Source organism: Eucyclogobius newberryi, unplaced genomic scaffold, assembly GCF_026437365.1.
Source record: "Eucyclogobius newberryi isolate DKJ021-1_F unplaced genomic scaffold, fEucNew1.0.hap1 SCAF_15, whole genome shotgun sequence".
In the NCBI taxonomy this organism is placed as follows: domain Eukaryota; kingdom Metazoa; phylum Chordata; class Actinopteri; order Gobiiformes; family Gobiidae; genus Eucyclogobius; species Eucyclogobius newberryi.
In genome coordinates, this window is record NW_027315779.1 from 22,401,619 (window position 1) to 22,420,512 (window position 18,894).

At 45.5% G+C, this 18,894-nt stretch overlaps 1 protein-coding gene across 1 annotated transcript in view; it reads right to left on the reverse strand.

Moving 5' to 3' along the window:
- LOC140361147 (junctional adhesion molecule 3B-like) overlaps positions 1 to 11,807 on the reverse strand; it is a 30,503-nt gene extending 18,696 nt beyond the window's left edge. Inside the window, exon 1 of the mRNA XM_072446782.1 lies at positions 11,704 to 11,807. Within this exon, the coding sequence (XP_072302883.1) occupies positions 11,704 to 11,752 (49 nt within the window). The 5' untranslated portion in view covers positions 11,753 to 11,807. The remainder of the gene's footprint in view (positions 1 to 11,703) is intronic.
- Positions 11,808 to 18,894: the final 7,087 nt, after the last annotated feature.

An 18,894-nucleotide genomic window follows, 5' to 3' on the forward strand; every position in this document is an offset into this window, starting at 1 on the left:
TGCAGGAAGCTGTGGACAATAGGTTCCTCAGTAACGATAGTTATGATAGATTTATTAGCTGTTAAGTGGTTATTGACTAGACCAAGGAAGAGGTAACTTAATAACTTAATTTAATTCAATATCATGAAAAAGAACACAATAAACAGAACAAGATCAGAGATTGAAAAGACAAAATTAAAAAGAAATGCAATATAAAATGTCAGGCAAATGTACCCATCCTGTCCTGTTTCTGATACATTTGTCTGTGTTTAAGTTCAAAGGTAAAGTTACATTTTCCATTTTGTAAAGTTATTTCAGTCCAGTCCTTGACAGTTGGTAACATTCCTTTCATCCATGTTCTTGTTATTATTACTTTTTTTTGCTGCAGTCAAAAGTACATTCGACGAGTATCCATCAGTCGCTTCTTTTGTTGGAGTTTTATATCCGAAATACTGTTTTAAAGTCAAATATGTTCAAATGTGTTGCCTCAATAGTGTCAGTCCAGTATTTATGAAGAATTGACCAGTTCCATAACACATGATAGTGATGAGCCACTTGACAACCACACTCTCCTGTGAATAATGTGCACTTTGACATGGGTTTTAACTTTTCCAATGTGAACGTACATTTTTTTTTCATAATTGTTGCTTGAAGTAGCTTATGTGGTAGATGTATTACATTCGCAAGATGCCAGTTGGTTTCCCCACAACGATGTAGGCTTTTACACAAAGATTGCGTTTAGATCAGCCCCTTTTTCGACTAGATGGGTGCTGTATAGTGCTGCGAGAAGCATTTCTGACTGTGCCATTGTGCATTATAAGCACTAAAGGCAAGTGCGAGTGGAGGCGTGCAGGTTTACAGGTCACCAAAAGCCTGTGCTGCGTGGGGTTGAGTGGTCACAGGTGAAATAAGTGTTTGACAAAGTTCACTGAAGTGCATTGTGTAACTTTTCTTACATAGGGAATGCCACATCCTTGTTTCCTTGGATATATTATTGTGCTGCCAAGAATATTCCACAGTATGGTAACTATCATGGAGATGAGAAGGCAGCACTACCAGACCAAGTTATTATTGAACATTAAAAACACTAGCAACAAAATAAATGATAGATAAATCCAAGCGCACAAACGTTGGTCTCTTACAACATGTACATAGACAAACTACATCTAACACGCTATACACCATTTTTTATCTTGTATGTATGTATATCATGTATATTTTAAGTTAAATATGAGTTCAACGTTTGTGAAAACACAGCATTTAACTGCTAATAAATCCAACCAACTACGACAGGTCCGAGATTTTACAGATTCTTTCTCTATCAAAAATAAATCTTTTGAAACATTCTTAACAAACTGTATTGAACTTAAATGACTGGAAAACAAAAGCTACAATTTTAACTGTTTTTGGCCATTTCAATTATGAAAATATAGATCTTTAAACATTTTTTAAGTTTAACAAAAGATAACTATTTTGAATTGTGAACGATGCAAGCGAGACTAAAGCCTGCCTCTTATTTAGTTGAATCCAGAGTGTATCAAAGTAATTTAAGAGGGTGGGGACGTCTGCTGTCAAATACTTACTTCAAACTTTCTATTGCAAGACATAAAAGGACGAATAAACCATCTGCTTTCATTTATATTGTTTTCTTCATAAGCGAGTCTTAAAAACACACTAAGACATATTAAGACATCAAAGTGTAAATTCCCCAGGAAGAATTTATCAACAAGCAGCCCCTCTAGACAACAAATGGGAACTGGTGCACACTCCGGACTCAAATAGTTAGCATAGGCTGTCCGGGTCGAGGGACAGCAGCTGGGGAGGGGCCGCATGTGCCACTGGCCCCCACCTACCAAAGGAACGCACTACCATCACCTGCTCGGGGAGGAATCTGTGATGGGCTTCCGTGGGAAATACCACTCGCAGGCATCATCGTGTGGTTTCCAGGCTCTAAACGGCCACTGTGTTCTGAAGACTTAAGAGCTACAGTTAAAATGTAGGAAATAGGTGTCTCAGTCGCCCAGGTTGATTCCAGAGCAAAAGAAGATGGAATTCTGTCAACTGGACAAACGTTTTAAGCGAAGGAGCACGAACAATTATGCTGAATACCTTAATAAAAAATGACCTTCAATAGACTAATAAGTTAGTTTTCGTGTAGTTAGCTCCTCTTTTCAGACAGACATAAGGCTGTGACTCTCCACTTCTCTGTCAGATGAACTGAAGAAGCTGGATGAGTCTTCACTCTTCACAACTTTTGTCCAGTTGACATAATTACATTTTATTTTGCTAATAAATAGTATTAAAAGTGGAAAGGAACAAGTTTGCAGAGGAAAAAACACATGGAAACAAGATCAAAGGAAATGTAAGAAACAAAGCAACATCAAAAGGCTTGTATAAAGTTTGTAAAGGAAACAAACGTCAAAGCGAATCTCTGTAACAAGGGCATCCAACTATTCTTTAACATTTAGGCATCATCATTACCTCTCTGTCCTATTTTCCATGACATTGACATGACTGAAACTGGTCAGCTGTGTTTCAGGTTATGCATGATGGAGCCCTGCATGAATGTGCACCGTTACAGCACAACAGACTGCTATCAGGAAAACAATGGCAAGGTTCCAGTGTGCTTTTTTAGTCAGAAGGACAGCTGGCGACCCCAGTCACCTGCTGTCTGTGCTTGCGTCAAACATCATTTCGCTGGGTTATCCTGTGTGCTGTGGCTTACCCAAGCTTACTCACGCTGCCATGTTCAATATCTGCTCCGTTACACACCACAAATCATGTCGGTGACACAGCATCAGCAGAGAGCAATGCAAATGTAAACAACGGGAAAAGCTCCATTAAGTGTTCCCGAGTCCAAAGCTGACAAATGAGTGCCTTAGTGAGCAGATTAAAAGCACAACCTGCTGTTTATGTACAAATAACAGTGACAGAACCTGCTCACAGCTGGTATTTTGCTCGGACAAATCTCCATTCAGAGAATTTGTTTCGCTCTTATAAATAATATAGCTTGGATTTTGTTAGTTAAAAATTGTATTATTGAGGTTATTAATTAAAAAGACAGAGTTCTACCATTTTGTGTCCAATAAATAATCTGTTCCAGACAATAATTAGACATCTCTGCCTTTCATAACAACCCCATCTCCCGTGCATAGCCTGAAGTGTGCTGAGCAGGCCCAGCCCTGATAAGCGATGACTAGCACTCATTGGCAAAATGCCAGTCGCAATCTGCTTAAATGCATCCATCTCCGCAGTGGAATGAAGAGAGTATGAAGCACCGGGTCAAAAATACTACACTTTTGTTTGTAAGGATTGTTGTAGTGAATGCTTTATCCCAATGTGCAGAAAAAACTTCTCACTGATCATTACCACATTCACAATTGGCTCAAAGGAAGCCGCCCACAGATGAGAGCTCTAATCATCCTGACTGTTGACGATGAGCGCAGATAAAAGTCGAGTGATTGAGGAGAAGGAAAGGAGGGGAGTTATTACATTTAGCCCTGACAGGCCACTTAGACACCGTCATGGCACTGAAATCTCTGAAACAACATTTCCAAACCCATAAGATCATTGTTGGAAATGAAAATAGATCAGTCCCGGTTTGAGGCACAGCTTCGGGTTGGACTTTTGGGTGCGGTGCAGTGGGTGGGGGCTGTTTGAGAAGTGATTTTACTCTTGTTGAACAGAAACAAAAAGAGCAGCAGATTTATTCCAGGTCAACTGCTGCTGCTGTTTCTTATTTCCTCAATAAATTCATAGTTGAGTCTTTCTTTTTGAATGTTGAATATTTCAGGAAACGCACATATGTGCTTTTAGTATTAGTTTCCAAGGATTTACTCAAATATAACATTGTGTCACTTATGGAAAGTATAGCCTCAAACGGAAAGACGGGTGAACAAATATTTTAAGCCCTCTGTTGGAAAAGGAGATAACAAGGACTGACACTTGAATAAATATCAACCAAACTCAATATTTTAACATAATGACTCAATATTGAGCCATTCTGAAAATGACCTTGTCTAATGTGTGAATGTGCTCTTTAGTTTTGTAAACTGACAATTTAGTTCAATCTGAACTTTAGCAGTGGAAAGTCAGGAAGTCCAACAGGGTGTTGACCAGCTCTTCTTCAGTGCGGATATTTGTGCTTTAAACAAATCGAAAGGCTACTGAAATAGACTTTACAGTGCCTGCTCTGCTCACTATGGCTGGACTCTAGTTGAAGTTACAGTCTTATTTTACACTTAAGACCCTGATCGGCTTTAGCCCACTGCAGGTCCTTTTGAGTCACCAATCTAAAGATGACAAATGGCTGACAAACCCCTGAGTCACACTGAAATCCACCCAAACTGCTCTCACTGCTGCTTATTTACTGTTGTGACGCCACAGCTGACCAGAGCACATGTAAAGTCCCCCTCGATTGGAGCTCAGACGGGGGCTAGCCACCATGTTATAAACTCGCTGTGTATGCCTGGCATCCTGACAAATATCCTCGGCACTCACTTAGCCAAAGTATGCCCTCACACACATGTGGTAACAGCCCTGCGGCTGCGCTTTCACACTCCCATGGTTCACAGTGAGCATGGGAGAGCTGACAGGACCAGGAAACTCCATTTGAGACCTTCTTCACTGTTCATAGCTATTATTTCCACCTTTTACACATCTCATACAGCCGTTTCATTTAGCACTAGTGTCTGGGCTTTAACTAGTCTGCTTTGTCCAGACAATTTCAGCAAGTTCCGTCAAAAGCTGGTAAAAAAAGAAAGATCAAGAACAATCGGGTCACAAGGACAGCAGAGTTTGAGAATTCCACACCAATCCAACTGTGAATCAAATGTGAATAAATGAGCTTTTATCTGAACATATTTCCCACAATGCAGCTCAGAAAGCCTGGCCCTTGCCTTACAGCCACATGGTTTGCTTGCAATCTGTCCAGTCAGCTGAATGCGTGCTGGATCCCTGAGGCCACTGGTCGGTTACCACAGCAGCCACTGATCCTCTCCTGCACCCGTCCAAAAATATCAAAGAAAAACATCTCACCGATCCTTGTGGTTCTCTAGAGATTCACTATCCTGTGACACTCAACGTAATGAGTGCCATTTGTTGTAACGTAAGTAGCCGGCGGCAGCGCTACAATAAATGAGAAGACTGCATATTGAATTTGTCAAAGCTAATGTAGAAACAATGATAAATGTTCATTATAGTCACACAGACATTTATACACAAACTAAAGGGATTAATTCTCACTAAGAAGTCATTTGGATGAGCGCCATATATTCTGTGCAATGTCTTTTCTATGCCACATTAAGCTTAAATTACAACATGCGTAAGTGGCTGTTTCTAATTTAATTATTTTCCAGCTTCCAGGATGTAATCAATAATATGCTTTTTTATTTTTAAGTTAAGGACATCACGACTGACTTCCCCCATGACCTCTGCACAACATTTACTAAAGATTTATCAAAACCTGCACAAAATGCTCAATAAAAACCCAGCATATATATATAGTTCCTTTAAATTATTTAGATTTTGTTTATTGTTTCTTTTGTTTTTAATCGTCTAAATGTTCCACTACGTAGCACTCCTGTCTCCCACAGTAACATAACCACAGCCACATAATTTTAGGATGTCTCATCAAACAGAAGAATATAACTTTGATATATTTCCCCAATACCACATATCTGCGACCATAACTCTTGGCTTCCCTGAAATATATTTCATTTCGCGGCATCTCAGTCCTGGTTTATTACTTATATAACGTATGTCCGTCAACTTCAAGGCACTCTAAACAGCCAGGCTTGGATAAACTATATTTGAAACGCTGCCTGAATCTAACCTTATAGGGAGAAACATCAGTCTTAATGTCCATTCGGCCCAGACGAGCTTATTTTAATATTTTACTAACGTTTAAACATAGGCTTTTCGGTTCTAGCATAGTGTAAATAGCTTTCATAAAATGCTTTTGTCACATGTTTTCCTGGTCTGACTGACAGGACATTTTGCAGAATGACTTTTGCCCTATTTCTTCCCATGTAGCCACAGTATTTCTCCCAGATCATAATGACATATTTGAGTTAACATGCCGTACATTCACTGCTACATTTCTGATCAAAACCCTGAGGTCATCTGATGCCTTACGGCTATTTTTAGACGTAATTGTCCTTTTGTTTATGTGTGGTAAACAAAAGATAAAACCAATATCATTATTAGGTTAGGAGTCAGAGCAGAAGCGCAGCCTGGAGCATAGTTCATCGCTGCCGTCGTGTCAATAATGAAACGCCTAATTATTACCGAGCTGACAGTACTTGGACGTGTGATCAATGCCGATCTCTTTTGACCTATTGACGCTGGCTGTCAGTATCCACACACACAAACACGCACACGCGCACACGGGGAGCTCTTCCACCCTCCAGGGACCATGTGACCACCAACAGGAAGCAGGCTAATGCTGCTCTAAGACAGGGCGACCCGCGCTCAGGCATCTTACAGATCATCCTGTTGATCTAGGGAATAATAGTGCCCTGTCCAAACAAACAACCACTTTAGGGTCACTATTGAGGAAGTTCCTGAAGCCAATTACCTTAAAGAGGATAGCAATTACTTTCAGAAATGCCTCCTAACATGAGCTTAACGAATGGACCTGCTTGTACGGAGGTGGACGATATTGACAAAAAAACTATGTCTTGTTATCTTGAGTCATCACAATTAGTGATCAGATCATATTTTGAAATGTAAAAGCTTTGATTGAGGTTCAAGTATTGCACGAATGTGATTCGTCTCTTAGTCGATTATTGTCAATGGAGTTTTGGTCATTTGTCGACTAATTATTTTAATCAAATTGTAAGGATTTTGAGTTTTTACACATAAATACACGATATCCAAGTACATTTTTCGTTTGAATTGACTTGTTTTGCATGAACTTCTGTGCAGTTGTAATCTTGTGAGTGCAGTTAGTCAAATCAGAGATATTTTAAAAAGCTTTGCCACGCCCCCTTTCAGTCGACCAATCGATCATCAGGGCACATTTTTTGTCAACCAAGAAAAATCGACTACAACCTTACAAACTATATCCTTTATATCCTTACGCCCATCAAGTTTCTCTTATTATTATTTGTTTTCTATATACCACCGACATTAAAACACAAATGTGGCTTTGTTGATAGGATTCAATTGTTTTTATGGACTGCTGAAAAGCCCTCATTAAACGCTCAGTTTCAAGTACAGCCCCATAGCCGAGCGCATCTTTACACTTTTATGTGCTGTTGCGGTCAGTGTGTTGCTAGGAGCCTGGATCTAGTTTATGAGCGATGGCGGTCTTATTGACATTTACAGCGCGCACATGCCATCGCCTCTTGTGGAACGTGAGTGTGTTACTGTTTTTGCCTTTTCAACCTCAGCATCTGCTCTGGCTTACTGCAAAAGAGACACATAAAAAACAAGATAAAATGGATCTGTGTCTCTTGGGGCTGTAGCGTCACACCCTTAAGATTGTTTTGCCTTGGACTGTGCCAGGCCCTCTGCCGCTCCTCTCCACGCCTCTCTGCTCTGACCCCGGCCCGCTCTTCCACAGGGCGGCTTTTATCTGCTATAGGGAAAACAGGTGGTTGTGATTGTTAGTCAGTGCACATACTACGAGGCGCTCCATGTGGTTTTCGTTTGGAATGCTGCATTTGCTAACACACACGCACACACACACACACGCACGCACGCTCAGGTTTTTGGGAGGGACGGATATTTCGGGTTACGACGCGACTGAAAACACCTCCACCCGCCTCCTCCTCAGCTGTTTAGGGTCATTCCACAGCGAGGAGCCTGTGCAACTATACGGCTGGACAGGCTGTTTGTACAGAGATCTACGTGGCTGGCAAAAGTGGAATTTAGAAGAGTTTGAAAAGAAAAGTTACATGTTTTTACGCAGCTTAGTCACACTTCCTGTTACTCCCACACCAATGACTCATAAGATTATCTAGTATCAAATGTTTGTTTTTTTTAAATTAAGACAAGAAATCCTAATTAAGTCGGCAAGAGTTGTCAAAACAACAGAAATAACATCTTGTTACATTTAAGTCGCTCTTATTTGTCTTACATTGAAATGCATTGTCTAGATTTCAATACATTCACAGACATTCAATCACTTTCAAAAATCAAGCAATGTTTTAAAATTTGTGGAGAATTGTCCAATTTTAATCTAATCTAGATCCAATATTTCAAATAATCTTCGACAAATCTACAGTCAACTCTCTGTAAGCACAATGTGTGGGTTTGGAGTAGAATTCAGACATTAGAAATGAAAAAATACAGTATTTGAGTCAAATGACAGTGATTAAAAGTCTTGTTCATGTTCATAAAAGCGATATTTAAAGCTTTTTATTTGTTTTGAAAATGAAAAGTCTCATACTGAAAATCAAATTTGATGGATTTTCTTTTTTTTTTTTTTTTACCTCATCAAACATTTATATTAACAATTAAAAAACAACACGATTTTAGGTTTGGAGAATGTATATAGAATCTAACTGACCAAACAGCCACGTTACAAGACAGGCCTCACTCTGGACACATCTCTCGGCTCAAACAAATGCAGTTCAGCCCAGGTCTCGGTCTGTCATGTCTTGTGTCCCTTTTTGCTCTGCCATTTACTGCCTCAGCCGTAAAATGTCAGTCCGTTTGTAAGTTACCCACAGGGACCATAGTAGATGCCATTCAGAGAGCACACCAAACATTTGCTCACAATCTTTGGGTGGGTCGCGCAACATCTGACAGCCTGCGCCTCCTCTGGGACCCACTCTGGGCACTTATCTGGGGGCGACGCCGCCAGGCCCAGTGGCGCGCATGCCAAATAATATATGAGAACCACTGACATTTGGCTGTAGTTTTGGCAAATGTTTTGAAGTGTCGGCTGTCACCCAATAAGCAGCCGTCTGTAATGTATTCGAAGCTCGCCTGGGTGACGTCGCTTATCGGCAGGCTTATCACACTCAGGGCGGTTCAACAACAATCCAGTGACCGCATTCTCTCTTATCTCATACATTCAGATAAAGTCAAATTGGATTAGGTTGGCAGGCAGGAGTGAAAATCCTGATAAAGGCAAGTCATAAAAACGTCAACTCGGAATGAAGGGAAATCCATTTTGGCCTTCGAGTAAATGTAACGGCGCATGCAACGATGAAGCTATTGCTGTAACTTTTTGACACTTGAGACAGGTTTTTATTTCCGAACACTCATGAAGCAGCAAATCGTGTGTCCGCAGGTGTTTCTCATAAGTGTGATCTCAAAGTTTATATTAGCTCTGCCCTTATCCGTGTTGAGCATCTTCCAGGATCTCACATAACTTGGCTGTGCTCTTGGCAGAAGTGTTCTGGCAGATGTCCGCTCCAAGTGCAGACCACTTTCAGGAATATTTCAAGGGAAAGACGCAGGTAAAGGCAACAATGGAAAATGTCAAAGCATTCCATTAGATCATATTGGAACGCTGGAACGCACATCTACTTAAAATAACAATAGGCCATGTCTTTTCTTTTGTGTCGCTCCGCTGACAAATGCGTACAGTGCTGGCGTAGGCTGCCACTTGGAAAGCTATACGGAACCGGGTCACCATAAAGATGATAACAGCCTCACAAGCACATCTCACAGACACAAAAATAACAAAGCGTGACCTACAAGAGGCAAACCACAATGTCATCGCTCTGAATTATACATTTTGTGACACATCCAATTAAAAAAAAAGAACATTTCCAAATACAGCGCACCCTCTATTTACAATCTGCATACATTAGCATGTGTCTAAAAGCACCAATTAGCTATTCATAACCTGCTTGTGTCCAGCTCCAGTCTAGCCAGATTTGTCTTGCTTTCCGAAGACGGCGTCGGCCTGGCCCTGAGCCACTTAGCCACATGGTTAAGCCCTGTCCGGCCAAGACAAAAGAACTTCTTTAAATCTTTGCCACTTCGCTGCCCTTCTGAAAATGTCAATTGTGCTGCTCCCACGCCCCGTCACACATTTGCTTAAAGGAAACATCATTAAAGGAAAGAAACGTAGCAGAAGGGGGAAAAAAAGTCAAAACACCGCCTCAAGGTATGTCAAGAAAGAGACACACTGTTGAGAATACAGTAGCAGATATCAAACAAGCCCCGGTGCAATTCCTAATTAAAGCCGAGCGGAAAAGGCCCATTCACACACATGATAGATCACAGGGGTTTCTCATGTCTGTGCGTTTCTTTGATCACAATCTGTCCTCTCACACCTTGCTTCATTCGTGTCCGCTGAGAACAACATGCGCCACATTTTTATGCCATGCTCTCACGCTGGAATTAATAATACAGTGGTTATTCATGCAGAAGCAGAGAGTGAATACTAAGTTGCGAATGTCCTCCAGGATAGAAGGAATAGAGGTATTATACTGAAATTAATCGGAGAGATACTTTCAAAGCTGTAATTAGCCTTTACAAAATGAGGGATTAACTGGTCTATCGTTTTTTTTTTCTTTTTCTTTTTTCTTGGCCTGTGCTGAATTAAAGCGTTTTCAAATATAAGCATGTCTACATTAAATCGCTTTCTCATTTTCTGTGAGTGTTTTGTACGGGTTTTATAGCTCTCTGTAGGCTCTAATTTATGACTGTTGAGCCACAGAAGAGAGGCTCATGTGGGGAACAGGGAATTCTTAACTAGCTCTGCAGCACAGCAACAAGTGGCATGTATCATTCTTAGAAAAAAGAAAAAATACAGCAACTTGTAGCGTACACATTGTGAACTTCCTAAATTACACATCTTGCCTTGATAAATTGATGATTCCATTTGATTTCTTGATTCCCAGCGTTCTTACAGGTGTTCGCTCGCTGCATTTAAATGGGATTAAATGAAATAATTTGGCTTTAACCGGGTTAGTGACCGAACAGAATCGATTGTCTGACGGCTGTTTTGTTTACCAGCTCTGCTCTGGTGCCATTTGAAAGAGTCCCTACAGTGAGGCACGGCTGGGAGGGACGGGGACAGGGGGGGGATAGGCTGGTGTAGAGGACAGCGCCTGGCCTGACTCCTCCCGCGGTCAGTCCCGTTATTCCGCAGCAGCAGAACCGTTAACTCGCATCACTTCTCCCGCTCCCCGCATCGCATCAGCGCTCGATCGCGTTCTAAATAGTTAACAGTACGAGCCACAAAGCAGGCTGCTGGTCTGGGTCATGTTTAATTCACCCAAGAACTCACTAAGTAGTAGAAAAGTTAAGAGATGAAGGAGGAGGTGGGGGCTTTAGTGGAGCGCGACGAATAACGGGACGCGGGGCCAGAATTACCGTTATGAGGTGCGCTAAAAAGAAGACGCGCGCTCACTTTTTTAAATCAAAACTAGTCGTGTTGTATTCAAAAATCACATTCAACCACACAAAAGCTCCATTTGAGAACCGAAATCACAAAATTGACTTGAACGCGTATCCTTTAGACAAAAAACGCTGAGCCATTTTTGCAATAAAACTTAAAAAAGTGCCACATGTCCGTCGTTGTCTAACTTTGCCACAACGTGATCCTCCTCGCTACAATTCAAAGCTCCGGGGAATTAGATTGTAGTCCACTTTTGACTTCACCGTTACTTTTACTCGACGCGCTTCTAACGCCGTTAACGCGCTCGCGGATCGCGTCCGAACCCCGCGCCGAACTCCGCACAATCCGCGTCTCTTCGCACCGGGAGCGGGCCGCGGGTCTCGTCCGGCCGTCGCGGGGAGCGCGTCTGTACTTACAGTGAGTTGAGAGCAGAGTCAGGAGGCAAGCCAGCCGTGTTATCGCCATCTTGGAGTCGATGCAACGCCCGCTGTGAGTGACTGGCCCCGTCGTACATGCGCAAAGTAGTGCTGGAAAGAGCCGCGGATGGAGCGGGGCAGAGGGACCCAAGCGGGGGGAGAGAGAGAGGGAGAGAGGGAGAAAGAGCGGCCCACAGCGGGAAGAGGAGGGAGGGGTGTCTATTATATTAGGTTTCCATAGAGACCGAAAGCATCACTCACACAGAGCTGGATTTATGGCTGACACGATGTGGGAGGATTTTTACTACTGGTATCGGCCATGCGAGCGCAGAGAGGGAGCACCTGCCCCGGGGTCTGGGGGTGATGTCAGAAAATGTGGTGTGAAGCAGATTATGTGTCTTGTTGAAATGAAAATTAATAATATTAGTAGAAAAAAAAAAAAAAAACTTTCTTCCTGAGGTGGAAAAAACTCCTGATTCTGAAACAGATTTAAGCATTCTCCAGAACGTTCTATCTATGGAGATAGATACGTTGTGTGCCATACTGTGGAATATTATATAAAGCCAAAGGAGCATTTCCATGGAAACAAGCAGGAGGATGCTGTTCCAGGCGAAGTTGGATGCTGGCCGCCGTGGAGCGCTGGGAAGGAGGAAGAGGAAGAGGAAGAAGAAGAGGGACAAGAGGAAGTGGAGAAGACAAAACACCAAAGAAGAAGAGGAAGAAGATGGGGAGGAGGAAGAAGAAGAGGATCTCATGTGCTTGGAATTCATGGGCTTTGAACTCTTGGGCTTTGAACTGAAGAATGAAGTCTAAAGAATAAAGTCTAAAGAATAAAGTCTAAAGAATAGAGTCTAAAGAATAAAGTCTGGCGGTAATGTAACGCATGGATACCAGCCTAAGGAATAAAGTCTGGCGGTAATGTAACGCATGGATACCAGCCGCCACAACAACACCATAGAAGAACGAAAAGTCTCCAGTCTGGAGAGACGGGAGATGGCGGAGGAGAGTGGATCGGTGGTCGAAGACGTTCTGGACGGCGTGGAGGAGCAGCCTTTTCTGCCTGCACGTACCCGGAAACGTAAAAAGTCCCTTAGCTCGTCCGAGGGTTCTGGGAATGAGCAGCAGGGATGAGGCTGAAGCTATTGATGTCCGGGGTGAGAGCAGAGACTGTAAGGTGATCATAAAGCTTGCACAGGATAGTGCATCCTTTAAGGAGTGGAATTCAGTGGCATTGTCAAAGAGCCTAACTGTAGCTATGGGAGTGATCAAGAGTGCGAGTGTCCTTAGAGATGGCTTGCTGCTGGTCGTGTGCAAGGACGGCGATTGGAACTAAACGTCTGGGTGGAAAGGACATTCTTGTGTCTAATGCTGAAAGAAACATGGTCAGAGGAGTTATCGTAGGCGTCCCTACGGCGACGTCTGTGGAGGAAGTTAAGGAGAATTTGACTGGAGTTACGGTGGTGGACGCTAGGCGTTTGAAGGTGACCCGGTTTGGGGTAAGATGTGACAGCTTGTCGGTAATGGTAACACTTGAAGGGAGGTGCCTGCCTAGTAAGGTGTTCATTGGGTACATGTGCCATGACGTTAGGCCATATGTTCCGCCGCCCCTGCGTTGCTTTAAGTGCCAGCGCTTTGGGCATATTGCAGCGGTCTGTAGAGGGAGGCAAAGATGTGGTAAATGTGCAGGAGATCACGATATGGGAAGTGTGACGTGGGAGCAAAACTGAAGTGCTGTAACTGTGGGGAAGAACATAGCTCTGCCTACGGGGGATGCAGGTTTAGCAAAAGAGCTGCTGAGGTGCAGAAAATAAAGGTCTCTCAAGGTATATCCTATGCAGATGCAGTCAAGAAAGTTTCAAGTAACGAGTTTAGAGTAAATACAGAGAGAGGAGCCAGCGCTGCTCCCAGCCAGGGCGAAATGAGAAAGGCCAGCGTGGCTCCCAAGAAGTGTGAAGGTTTCAAGAGTGGAGGTCCCAAGTGTGCAGGTTCCAGAATTAATGAGAATACCCTGGTTGTGGATAGAGAGGATTTTGTACTCTTTATGGTGGATGTTGTAAACTGTGCTGCTCAGACTCAAAGCAGAACTGAAAGGATCAGGATCATTGCTAAAGCTGCAGGGAGATTCCTTGGAACAAAGGAGCTTGATTGGGCAGATATAGAAAACAGGCTAAAGGCCCTAAATGGGAGTCGGAGTGATGGGGGTCTGCTTGTGGGGAGTCAGAGTGATCAGAGTGACGAGATGGGGGTGGGGGTGGTCTCCTGTCCTCGCCCAGTCTCGTAGACGCACGGCTACCAAGCAGCGACATCAGTGGAAATATTAAAGCCTATAGAATGAAGCCTGAAGAATAAAGCTGTACGGTGGAAGCACCGAACGTCAAAGAAGGAGAGGAAGATGAAGAAGAGTCTCCCTGGAATAAAGCCGGTCGGTCTCTGAACGATCTATATCTGTGTCTATGAAGTCTGTGTGTGCGTGTACTTGTGAGCATTAATAAAGCTACCGAAAAGCACATCTGAGGAATAAAGTCTGGCGGTAATGCAACAGAGTCTGAGGACTACGACACAACAACGAACAATACCTCGTGCACTTGGATGCCAACTGCCATAAAAAACTACAACGACAACAGTTTGGATATTACGGCAACATAGAGGAACGCCTCGGTCCGTATGATGGGGAAGAAGAAGAGGAAGCGTGACCTGGTCGGTGACGATATGAACAGCGGGGAGGACTCCCCTGGAGCCACTGATCCTGTGCAGCGTAGGGCGTCTTCTTGCTCGTCTATGGAGGGCTCTCTCAGTGAGGAGCAGGGCGGGGGGGTTGCAGATGTCGGGGATGTGAGTTCAGAGTGTAAGGTGTTCATAAAGCTCGCGCAGGATAATGCGTCCTTTAAGGGGTGGGATCCGATGGCGTTGACAAGGAGCCTGACTGTAGCTGTGGGAGTGGTCAAGCATGCGAGTGTCCTTAGGGATGGCTCGCTGCTGGTTGTGTGCAAGGACGTGGCTCAGCAAAGGAAGGCGATTGAAGCTAAGTGTCTGGGTGGGAAGGACATTCTTGTGTCTGATGCTGTAAGAGGCACGGTCAGGGGAGTTATAGTAGGCGTCCCTACGACGACATCTGTGGATGACATAAAGGAGAATTTGACTGGAGCTAAGGTGGTGGATGCTAGGCGGTTGAAGATGACCCGGGATGGGGTAAGGTGTGACAGCCTGTCGATAATGATTAGATTTGAAGGTGGGATCCTGCCTCGTGTGGTGTGCGTTGGGTACATGCGCTATGGCGTACGCCCATATGTTCTGCCGCCCCTGCGTTGCTTCAAGTGCCAGCGCTTTGGGCATATTGCAGCGGTCTGTAGAGGGAAGCAGAAGTGTGGTAAATGTGCAGGAGACCACGAGTATGGGAAGTGTGACGACGGAGCAAAACTCAAGTGCTGTAACTGTGGGGGAGAGCATAGCTCTGCCTACGGGGGATGCGTGTTCAGCAAGAGGGCTGCGGAGGTGCAAAAAGTTAGAGCCTCTCAAGGCATATCCTACGCGGATGCGGTCAAGAAGGTGTCTGGTAGTCAGGTGACGGTGGATGCAGTGGGGGCTGCCAGTGCTGCTGGTGTCCTAGGCGACAGGGGAGGGGGCAGCGTTGCCCGCAGCCAGGGGGAGGTCCCCACTGGGATGCCCGTGAGTGTGGCTTCCACGGGCAGAGGCCCTGTGGGTGCGGAGGATGTACTGGTTGTGAAGAGGAAAGATTTCTTCCTCTTTATAGTGGAAGTGATTAACTGTACTGGGCAAACCAAGAAGAGATCCGAAAAGACTAAGATCATCGCTAAGGCTGCAGGGAAGTACTTTGGAGCTGGGGGCCCCGAGTGGACGGAGATAGAGGATGCGCTGCGGGAGGGCGCCCTGCCCCATTCTGGCAGTGGGAGTGGGGGGGCTCCCGATGCGCCGTCAGGTTCCGGGGGCTCATAATGGCGGTGGTTGTCTTGCAATGGAATGCGCGTAGTCTTCGTGCTAATGGCCAGGAATTTAAGCATTTTGTCTCTACCTTGTTGAACAAGCCTCACGTTATGTGCGTGCAGGAGACTTGGTTACGACCTAGGTGGGGTTTTGGGATACAAGGGTATGTGTGTGTTAGGAATGATAGGGAGCAGGGTAGAGGCGGAGGTGTGGCTGTGTTTGTCCGAGATGACCTAAATTACGTTGTTGTCAGTGTGAGTAAAGCGCCGGAGGCCCTGGCGGTGAGGGTCTGGCTGGGTGGTGAAGCTGTTACTGTGGTTAACCTTTATAATCCGTGTGGTGAGTTAACGTTAGAGTCCTTACATAGTATCGGTAAGGATGTTCGGGGAAAGGCCGTGTGGTGTGGGGATTTTAATGCGCATAGCGCTTTGTGGGGCGGTAGTGGTACCGATAGGTATGGGCAGGTGGTAGAGGGTTTTATCAATCAAAGGGAGTTGGTTTGTCTGAATGATGGGGGTGGGACCCGCTATGATATGGGGACCGGTGCGGAAAGTGCAATAGATCTTACACTTGTGTCCAAGGAGTTAGCTGGTGTTTGTAGTTGGGAGGTTCTTGGTAATCTTTCTTTTGGTAGCGATCACTATCTAGTCCGCACCGTGATTGGCTTTGGGAGCTGTGTGGTCAGGGGGACGAGGATCCAGAGGTGGCAGTTGGCAAGGGCGAACTGGGGGGCTTTCCTGAGGAAAGCTGATGATGGTTCTAGGGTTCTGCAGGAAGGAGGATTGACTCAGGTGGATGATCTCAATAGTGCAATTGTCTCGCTCATCACGCAGTCAGCGGTAGGCACGATTCCTAAGAGTGGTGGTAGTGGACATAGGAAGCGGGTGCCGTGGTGGACTGAAGCATGTGGTCATGCTGTTAGGGCGAGAAATGCGGCGTTTCGCCGGCTAAGGGTTGCCCACACTGAGGGTGCCCTCATTGACTACAAGAGGGCCCGCGCTGTTGTGCGGAAAACTGTGAGAACGGCCAAGAGTGCCTATTGGAGGCGGTATTGTTCCAAAATTGGGAGAGAAACGCGTCTCGGGGATGTTTGGGGGATGATTAAGCGGATGCATGGGGTTGAGCGCCGTCGTGGGACCCCGGTCCTAATACTGAATGGTGTTGAAGCAGTCAGCGACGTTGACAAAGCTGAACTGTTGGCCAGCACCTTTGTGTCGGTGCACAGCTCTGACAATCTCTCACCTGCGGAAAGGCACTACAGGGAGAGTACTTTGGCCCAGAATTCTGAGCTGATTGGGCACCAGCCTTCGACTCAAGATGACCTTGACCTTCCGTTTAGTTTGTTTGAGCTAAGGAGAGCACTTTCTAAGGCGAAACAGACAGCCCCGGGTAAAGATGAGGTGTGCTATGACATGCTCTCTCATTTGACTGATGACACGCTTGGGCTAGTCCTGGGTCTTTTCAACCGTGTTTGGGATTCAGGTTGTGTTCCATCTGCGTGGAAACAGTCTACGGTGGTGCCGGTTCTGAAGCCGGGTAGGCCAGCGTCTGACCCTTCAAGTTATAGGCCGATTGCCTTGACGTCGCAGCTCGGGAAAACGATGGAGCGCATGGTTACCGAGCGGTTGGATTACTTCTTGGAGAGTCAGGGTTTGCTTCCCGCGCACCAGAGTGGTTTCCGTAGGGGCAGGAACACCATGGATTCCGTGTTGTGTTTGGAATCTGATATCCAGCTGGCCAGGGCTCAGAAAGAAAAGGTTATTGCGGTGCTCTTTGATGTGGAGAAGGCGTACGATATGGTTTGGAAGGATGGGCTCCTCATTAAGCTGCGGAAGTGTGGTGTGAAGGGTAAACTGTTTAACTGGGTCCGGAGCTTTCTGTCTGGCCGGCGTATCCAAACCAGAGTGGGCGCTGCTTACTCTGGGGTCTATGGGGTGGAGAATGGGATCCCGCAGGGGAGTGTGTGTAGCCCTATCTTGTTCAATGTTATGATTAAGGACATCTTTGACGACGTGGATGGGTCTGTTGGGAGGAGCCTTTATGCTGACGATGGCGCTCTATGGGTGAGAGGGAGGAATCTCCGGTTTTACGAGGCGAAACTGCAAAGGGCAATACAGCAGGTGGAGCAGTGGACCCTGAAGTGGGGGTTTAAACTGTCCGTACGGAAGTCTCAAGTGATCTGTTTCTTCAATGGACATAGGGACGTCTCCCTTCGACTGCATGGGCAGGTGCTCGAACAGGTCAGGGAGGTGAGGTTCTTGGGGGTCACCTTTGACGAGAGGCTTAGTTGGCGTCGGCACATTGATGAGGTCAGTGGTAAATGCAAAAGGGTGAATAACTTGCTTCGTTGTCTATCCGGCCAGGACTGGGGGGCCAGCAGAAGGTCGCTCCTGGGTATTTATCGGGCCGTCATGAGGGCGGCTATTGATTATGGCTGTATAGCCTACATGTCTGCGGCTGAAACTAACTTAAAGAAGCTTGATGTGGAGCAAGCCCAGGCCTTGCGCATCTGCTGTAGGGCTTTTAGGACCTCCCCTGTCTCGGCGCTGCAGGTTGAGTTGGGGGAATTGCCGTTACGGCTCCGGAGGCTAGAACTTCTGTTGGCTTACTGGGTGAATGTGCAAGGTCATACGAGCTCTCACCCGGTGAGGGACTTTCTCAGGGTTGATGGGGGGCAGAGTGAGGCTGGCGGTATGATTTTCAGCCAGGTAGGAAATGCGAAGGCGCGGCTTGCGGGGGTTGGTGATCTGCGTGTGAGCCCGTCGGTGGCTTTGTCTGCTATAGCTCCGTGGAAGTTTGTCCCGGCTCCTGTTGATGTTAGCTTGCATGGCAAGCTTAGAGGAGTCGCTGGGAGGGCACCGCAGTTTGCCGTTCAAGCGCTCATCGATAAGCACTCAGGTGATGTGTTTATTTATACCGACGGGTCTAGGGATCCTGAGAGTGGGCGTACTGGCGCCGCTTATTTTGTGCCTGACCTGGGGCTAGCGGTCAAGAAGAGGTTGACAGATCGCCTTTCTGTTTTCACGTTGGAACTTATAGCGATACGGTTGGCGTTGGAATGGGCGGAATCTGCTTTGCAGTGTTGCGGCATTGTGGTGGCCTCTGACAGCCTTTCTGCATTGCAAAGCATTAAATCTGGGAAATCGGATTGCAGACAGGATGTGTTGAATGGCATCTTCTGTCTGATGCTCTCCCTGTCCAGGAAGGATGTGAGGGTTTCCTTCATTTGGGTCCCTGCGCATGTGGGGG